This window comes from Enhydra lutris, unplaced genomic scaffold (genome assembly GCF_002288905.1).
Source record: "Enhydra lutris kenyoni isolate GAN:26980312 unplaced genomic scaffold, ASM228890v2 scaffoldscaffold4, whole genome shotgun sequence".
In the NCBI taxonomy this organism is placed as follows: domain Eukaryota; kingdom Metazoa; phylum Chordata; class Mammalia; order Carnivora; family Mustelidae; genus Enhydra; species Enhydra lutris.
This window is the reverse complement of record NW_019154088.1, coordinates 21,774,070-21,782,779: the sequence shown is the minus strand read 5'-3', so window position 1 is coordinate 21,782,779 and position 8,710 is coordinate 21,774,070. Positions and strand designations below refer to the sequence as shown.

Below are 8,710 nucleotides of genomic sequence, written 5' to 3'. Positions count from 1 at the left end.
TCAAGACAGTGAGGGCACAGCATCAAACCAAGGGCAGGGTTCTTTGGGAGAATGGGGGACTGTGTAACTGCACAGGTCCCATGCTCAGGAAGCTGGCTTTTCTCCCAGCTTCAGAGACTCTGCCCATCTATCTCTATCTGAATTTTCAGGGACATGGGCCTTCCTATCAATGCCCTTTTCTCAACATAAAAACCAGTGCAGGCTGGAATTCTGTGTGTGCTGGAATCTTCCACATACAAGTTTCAACTCTGGGTTTGGGGTCAACAGTCTCTGTCTCTGGTTACAACAGAGAAGGGGATCATTTAGGGTTGTCCTGGAAGCTTTCCACTCCCTTTTCCAAACTGGAAGTGATTTTACATAATCACGAAAATAGATCCATTCAAAATACAAGGAAGAACAATAGATTTTCATGGAACAGAATGAAAACTTCCATGAGCTCTTCTCCACAAGGTGCTGTTTAGAAACTACTGAAATGGATGCTTCTGTCAGTGATATATGTCAACACATCATACGAATTGATCAAGGACATCATGCAGATTTTATGATTCTACAGTCTTCTAGATGAGGTACTCAGAGGATAAGCTCTCATGCCACCTCAGATTCACTAATTCGATTCCACCAAGTCACTTATGCTCTAAAATCCTCCCTCTATTTGCGAGTAAAATGAACATACCTATTTACAGTGTATTACCTTACTGAAATAGAAAATATATGTAATGAGACAAGCAGAGTGCCTGACCCTCAATAAAATTATTTTATTATATTTGTATTTCCCATAGTGAAAAAGCTAAACACAAACTTAAAAAAATGTTATATACATTCTCCTTACTATTCTTTGAAAATAAAAAAATCTACACTAACTAAAAAATTCAGTCAGATCCCTCTGTTTGTTCAAGATCTTCTAATTCTTCAAGACATTCCCATTTGACTAATACAAATAATTTATATGCTGACTGCAAGGACATCTGTGTTCCCAGGCTACTGGATATGGGCATCTCTGTCACTTGCTCCAATGCTGCCATGATAGAGCTTTTTTACAGGCAAAGGGCTTTCTGGGGGAAGAAACGGGCAAGGAATGTGAAATCACAACCCCGATGGGTCTAATTTTAGAAGGAAAAACATGCTGTCACATAAATCTGAAAGTCTGGAAATGTGCAAAGGCGGCAGTTGGAGCAAGTGCCTGCCCCGGGGAAGGGCGGGGGCTGCAGGTGCAGCTGCAGTTTGGGTGCAGGCTGCAGATCACCAGGGAGCACTGTGCCTCTACTACACACAGGTAGGTGGCTGAGTCTTCCAGTAGGGAGGCCCCGATGTGGAGGGTGCTGGACCGATCCTTAGTATTCACTGTGCAGTTTAACCTCCCACTCTGCTTCTTCCCTGAAGCTATGAAAAACAGCCCCGTGAGACCGCCGCCCCCGGGGTGCTGTCGGAACCACTGCACACTGCTCGCAGTTTCGGAAAAATTGCATTTGAGAGTAGAGCTGTCTCCTTCCTGGAGCCTAAGGGCTGAAGGGCTCTGCTCCACCGTCATCCCTCTCACCCCTGTGTGGAAAGAGAAAAACAAACACAAGTGAGGTGTCTAGGGGTCGCCGATGCAATTCCCAAACTTGCCAAATATCCTGACACACCGCTGAGGTTGTAGGACCCTCTTGGAGTTCCCCCACCATTGTGGGCTGTGGGCTGTGGACTCTACCCGAGTACCCATGAGGAACGCCCCCACTCACAGCAAACCTGGAAGCACAGGAGCCCCGGGAGAGCTAACCAATGTCTCCTCATGATTCCTTGTCTACGTGATGAGGTACTTCTGCCTACTGTGCAGAGCGTAGAGTCTTGAATTCAGAGAAACTGTGTCTCACAGTCAATCCCTTTCAACAGAACCACCGAGCACCAATCACACCCCAGCCCTGTCATTCACAGAACTCCAGACTCCACCCATAGTGGCCCAGGACAGTGCACAGTCATGTTTCCAAAACTGTGCTGGCTAACAGTGCAGGGAGGTAAGGGCAATACTTCTAATATAGGAGGATAAATGTTTTTTTGTTTTTGGTTTTTTTTTTCTTAAAACAGTTCATGTAAGGGATTTGTGAGTTAGTGTGTGAGGAATGGTGAATGATATTTCTAAAAGATTCAAGGCCTAATGGGGATTCCACAAAACCTTGAAGAATCACAGTGAAAAGTGTCTCCATTACCCAATTTGCATAGTTTGTGAGACTACGTGAGAATTCAACTATATGAAAATACTGGTAAAGGAAAACGATCTGATATCATGCGTTATATATTGCTGAAGTAACCATAATTTCTGAAATTAAGACAGTTCCAGACCAAGACAGACAGTCACAATCTGTATTGATTATTATTGCAATCACAATTTGGATGATGAAAAATAAGAGGTCTGCACAATGTTCTCTCTAACTTTCACATCTCCATCACTCCTATTGCAGTTCATGGACCCTGTTCATCCACACAGCTGAGTCTGACTGGGCCACTCGTTGCTGTTCAATGTCAATGTTGTCCTCTCCCTTTCCTTCTCTTTGTTTTCCTTATTGTTTCCTCTCTTCTTTTCTTCATTCTTGCTCCCTCCACTCTCAGCAGAGATATATAAAAAGGTAAGATATCTGGGGTTTTGAAATAATTTCAAGACCAGTATGTTTGGGGTATTATATTCATATTAATTAACAAGAGTTGTTTTCTGTTGAGTTTCCATGTTCACAATGCCCAGAAATATTCCTTTCCTGGTACCTGTGAAGAATTATCTGTATAATAGATTTCTAGAGACATGGCCTCAGATATCTGAGGTTGATATGAAATGGCAGAACCTAAAACCTGAGATGAGCTTTACACAAACCCAGTCCCCCTTCTCCCACACCTTTGCTATCTATAATTGGACTGGCTTACATGATATCTGTTCTTTCTTTTAACTGTTCAACCTTGGACCATCAGAAAAATCTTTATTTCTGGTAAAGCCTAGAGTGCCCCCTAGAGTAATGAAGCTGTCAGCAAAGACACCTCAGAGGAAGCGACTGCAGACACAACCCCCAGCCCCATTCATTCCAAGTTTCCTAATGAAGGAAATGCCCATGGTCAGAAAATAAAATTACTGCTTAGATTGGAGAGGATTAAAAGTGAACCAAATCCTACTTTTAAAAGGGAATTTCATGGAAATGGATATAAAGGATAATTTGGTAAGTCTCATCTTGTGCTACTTATTTGATTTCATTACCTTAGTTCAAAAGAAATCCATAAACACTTATTGAGCCCTTAGTTTCAATTGGGGTAATTTACTAGACCTAAGAATATATATAAGAGTAATGAAATATTATTCAGCAGTTTAAAAGAATGAAATCTTGCCATCTGCAACAACATGGATGGAGCTGGAGAGCATAATATTAAGGAAAATAAGTCAGTCAGAGAAAGACAAATACCATATGATTTCACTAATGTGGAATAAAGAAACAAGCCAAATAAGGAAAAGGAAAAAAATAAGACAGAGAGAGATAAATCAAGAAACAGACTTGTCATTAAACAGAACAAACTGATGGTTACCCAAGGAAGAGGCTGGGGATTGGTTAAATAGGTGAGGAGATGAAGCAGTGCCCTTGTCCCGATGAGCAAACACCAGGTGTTCTGTGGAAGTGTTGAGTCACTATATCGTACACCTGAAACTAATACAACACTGTATGTTAAGTAGCTGGAATTTAAATAAAATCTGTGAGTGAATGAATGAATGAATGAACTTCATTTTTAAGATTTTATTTATTATTTGACTGACCACAAGTAGGCAGAGAGGCAGGCAGAGAGAGGAAGGGAAGCAGGCTCCCCGCTGAGCAGAGAGCCCAACTCCGGGCTTGATCCCAGGACCCTAGGATCATGACCCAAGCCGAAGGCAGAGGCTTTAACCCACCAAGCCACCCAGGTGCCTCCATGAATGAACTTTTTTAGATAATACATACAAGTGGATAATATACTAGTTTACAGTCTACAGGGGAAAGAGAAATGTACATAGTTAGAATCAACAAGTGGGACCTTAAGAGGAATGAAAAGTAAAAACTATCTGATCTCAGAGGAGGTAGAAATGCTTGTACTTTGGGTCATTGTGCAAAATCTTATGAAGAATGTGATCATTTTCTCCTTTCCCCTTTTCGGTGAAAGAATAGACGAGAACACGGGTAAACCTTTATGATGTCCTTTATGATTGAAGAGATTGGAACACTACACGGTGTTGGTGGGAATTCAAAATGGTGTAACCATGGAAAACAGTATAGAGGTTCTTCGAAAAGTTGAAAATAGAACTACAATGTGATCCAGAAATCCTACTTCTGAGTATTTATCAAATAGAATTGAGGGGCACCTGAATGACTCAGCTGATTAAACATCTCACTCTTGATGTGGAATTAGGTTATGATCTCAGTGTCCTGAGGTGGAGTCCCATGGTGGGCTCTGTGCTGAGCATGGGGCCTGCTTAAGATTCTCTCTCTCCCTCTGACCCTCCCCACCCCCAACTCTCTCTCTCTCAAAAAAAGAAAAAAGAAAGAAAAAAAGAGGGACACCTAGGTGGCTCAGGCAGTTAAGTGTCTGCCTTTGGCTAGGGTCATGATCTCAGCGTCCTGGGATTGAGCCCTACATCAGGCTCCCTGTTCAACAGGGAATCTGCTTCTCCCTCTCTCTCTGCTGCCCTCTGTTTGTGTTTATTTTTTCTCTGTGTATGTGTCAAATGGATAAATAAAGTCTTTTTTAAAAAAATGAAATCAGGGGCACCTGGGTGGCTCAGTGGGTTAAGCCGCTGCCTTCGGCTCAGGTCATGATCTCAGGGTCCTGGGATCGAGTCCCGCATCGGGCTCTCTGCTCAGCAGGGAGCCTGCTTCCCTTCCTCTCTCTCTGCCTGCCTCTCTGCCTACTTGTGATCTCTCTCTGTCAAATAAATAAATAAAATCTTTAAAAAAATGAAATCAGGATCTTGAAAAGATATTAAGGAAAACAAGTCAGTCAGAGAAAGACAAATACCATATGTATTTGAACCTATGTTCATTACAGCACCGTTCACAATAGCCAATTAGGGAAACAACCTGAATGTCCAAAAACAGATGTATGGATAAAGAAAGTGTGCGCAATACATAAGTGGAGTACTAGTCATCCTTAAAGAGAACAAAAAAAAAAAAAAGGAAATCCTACAATATACAAACGTGGATGAATCTTGAGGCCATTATGCTAACCGAAATAAACCAGTCACAGTAAGACAAATAATGCATGATTCCACTTAAATGTGGTATCTATGATAGTCAAACTCAAAGAATCAAAGAGTGAATCAAAGAAGAGTTTGCCATGGGCTCTGGGGACAGGATAATGGTGAGTTACTGATCCATGAGCAAGATGAAAGAATAGAGAGTTGCTCTACAACATTGCACCCATTCCAACAATCACATATTGTACACTTAAAAATTCCAGAGGTTCTGTGTCGTGGTAAGTGTTCTTTATATTTTACAGATTAAATTTTAAAAAAATAAGACCCTACAGGTCTCACCTGTTGTAATGGCCAAAATCTAAAACACTAATACCACCAAATGTTGGTGTCAAAAACTTAGGAATATCCCAGGTCAATCCAATGAACCTCACTAAAGTGGTAAATAATAAAAGTGTCATGTGCTCACACCAAAAAGACAGTTCAGGAACTGTAAGCAATCAAACTAGACTATGGAAAGAGGCTCGGGGGTATATTATTAAAAAGCAGCTTATATCGTGAGAAGACTGGGAGTGTCTGTTCTGTTTTAAAGAATTCAAGAGGCCAATGTGTATTATTAATATGGGTTAATAATGGAGCTTTATTAAAGATTGTATTTTTAAGCAACCTCAACCCCCAACATGGGTCTCAAATTTACAACCATGAGATCTGGAGTCATAGTTCTCCTGAAAGAGCCAGCCAGCACCGCCCCCCCAGTTTACCACATTTATCCAAATATCTGAGGACAACTCTTACTATATACCCTTTTGGATTGTTTAAAGTATAGTTTCACATGCATTTATGTTTATACACCTTTGAAAATAAAATTGATGCTTTAAAAGAATTAAAGAAAAATTAATTATACCAAGAATATATACTAATGCAATAGGAAATATATTAATATTCTGATCATAGCTCACTCATAAAATCTGCGGATAAGGAGATGATAATTTAAAAAGGTTGCCACAATATTGGCAAAGTCTGTTAGTGCAACATAGACATTGCTTTTCAATTATTCTTTACACAATGTGCTGACTCCCATAGAGTCTCCCAATCCCGTGATATGTGGTCCTCTGTGAGAGGTTGCAAAACAGAAATTAGACAAATCAATACTGAAAGAGCATTTTCTCTCACCATATTTTCTGGGCACTGAGAACAATCACACTTGAGTTCTTACTGTCAGAAAGCCAACTGATCTGTTTAACTGGTCAGGACATGAGCCATATCTTCCCCTCTGTTTCTGCTCCCAAGCCTACGTGTTGAATATCAGCCCGAGCCTGCCACCTTATTCACTAGAAAAGAAAGCAGGGCCGAGATTCCTGATCTTTCTTTTCCTTGCTCGGATACATGTGTTTCTCCTCCTTTCCTCCCTTCCCTTCTTTCTCTACTAAAACCTGGTTTGGAGCTGAAGCTCTCCCATCACCTCTCCTGCCACACTTTGTCAGGAAGACACTGGGCAGAGGTCACCTTCTCAGGCACATTCTTTGTCTCTGAAAGTGTCATAGACACAGCAACACCCACCAGGGTGCCCTGTACAACTTGTGGGGCTGGACATTCACTGCAAGGATGAGCAAGAGACCACTTCATTGTTATATGGTTTTACCCTGAAATTACTTATGCTCTGGCTGAGGAACTCTTGGCATGAAACTGGTCTCGGTGTCACTAAGAAACAGCTGGGGTTGGGGAATGTTACTTCTGGTTCCTATGTTCTAGTCATTTGTATGATTTTTGTATCAATCAGACACTGACGGACAAACAACAGATTGTGCTGGAACCAGAGTCGATCAGGCAGAGACACTCAGCATCCAGCCCCATGTTCTGCTCAGAGTTTGCACTCAGCTCCCCCTGCAGTTCCTGTCACTGTGTCACTCAGGGCACAGTAGTACACAGCTGAATCTGTTGCTTGCACTGAGCCTTTCTCCAAGTGGAAGGATTTGGAATCTCTGTTGTAGGTGGCTTCAAATCCTTTGTTGCTTCCCTTCTCCTTGTCCCTTGAGGCTTTCAGGAGGAGCTCTAGACCTTCTCCTGGATACTGGACATACCAGAAAAGAGTGGGGTAACCTGTTGTTGTATAAGTACAGTTGATAGTCAGGGAAGCCTCTTCTGAGAGGGTCACTTGGCTCTCCACCTGAGTCACTGAGTCTCCATGGGTTTGTCCTGAGGAAAAAGAAAAGAGACCTGCGTCACCTTATGTATAAGCTCTTGGAGAAATTACAGTTAAGCATTTTGCTGACACAATGGAAGAAAGAATCCAAATTTTAAGAGGCATTTTACTTACCAAGCATCAAGAGTACCACAGTCACGAAGACTGGAGAACACTTCATCTTTGGAGTGTCACCTAAATAATGTTCTTCATTCTTACCATGGAGAAGGTTGGAGTGACAGAATGATCAGTGGACGCCCACATTTCACACAGGAAATGTGATTGTGGTAGGAAGCTGCACCCCCTGGTGGACAGGGACTAAAAAGCGTGCATGTTGGCTGGAATCCTCCCCAAGGCAGCCATCCCTTACATCCCTGACTCCACGGGTCACATGTCAGGCTTCAGGTGGCTCTTGGAAGTCTAAACAACAGCAATCCTGACCTCTCAGGTCTATTTTGTTCTTCTTACTCTACCTGGTATGGAAATTCTTTAACACACATCCCAGGGAATTTCTGTAGCTGAGAAGACACCCATTTTATTGAGCATTTTAGAACAGTTTGTTTTTTAATATTTTCATATATCCATTCAGAACCAGCCAATAATCCAATAGAATGTCATAAAAGGGTTTTAACTTGAAATCAAAGGAAGTAATAAGAAGTCACATCATTATTCTTCACTTTTCAGTCCTGCACCCCACATGCGGAACAAGGAATGTCATTCATTACACCCTCACTGTATATTTGCTAAATTAAACAAAAATAATGAATAAACAGCTTTTGATGAGGAATCACTATTACCAGAATATAATATTTCCTCAGTCCTAAATCATACCAATTGTAAGGGATGCAATATTTTTAATCAAAGCTTTTTAGGAGGAAAACCTCACATTATCTTGGCAATAGTCAAATATCCCTGCATTTCAAAATCATTTGAAAAGTGAAAAATATTAACCCTAGCCAGGAAAAAATATAATCACAGTTATCTAATTACTATAGAAATTATTAAGGTAGGAATACCTTATTCCCCTATTTCAATGATTCTAATATAACATAACTAGTATATATGAGTCAGACAAGTATTAATCATATACTTAGTGGATATCTAGCCTCAAGCATGCTTTTCACTGTTGTGTGTATAGTTATGTTGCCATACGTTAATCAAATAATTTTCCTCCACATGGTAGGGAACCTTGAAGATGTGGATTTGCATCAAATGCCTGGAGCATGATTTAGGATTCCCTTCTTCCCAGCTTTTCAAATTGTTAAAGACATAACAGCTTATAGTCACACAAAAGCTGATAGTAAAACAAATGTACCAGTGATTTCAAATTACACATATTATGATCCCACCACTAA

At 41.0% G+C, this 8,710-nt stretch overlaps 2 gene segments (V, D, J or C); both read right to left on the bottom strand.

Moving 5' to 3' along the window:
* Positions 1 to 1,126: 1,126 nt before the first annotated feature.
* LOC111139454 lies at positions 1,127 to 1,773 on the bottom strand. The segment is given in 2 exon segments: positions 1,127 to 1,539; positions 1,722 to 1,773. Coding segments are annotated over 2 exon segments (465 nt in total).
* Positions 1,774 to 7,034: 5,261 nt separating this feature from the next.
* Positions 7,035 to 7,572, bottom strand: LOC111139447. The segment is given in 2 exon segments: positions 7,035 to 7,369; positions 7,491 to 7,572. Coding segments are annotated over 2 exon segments (381 nt in total).
* Between the last annotated feature and the right edge of the window lie 1,138 nt (positions 7,573 to 8,710).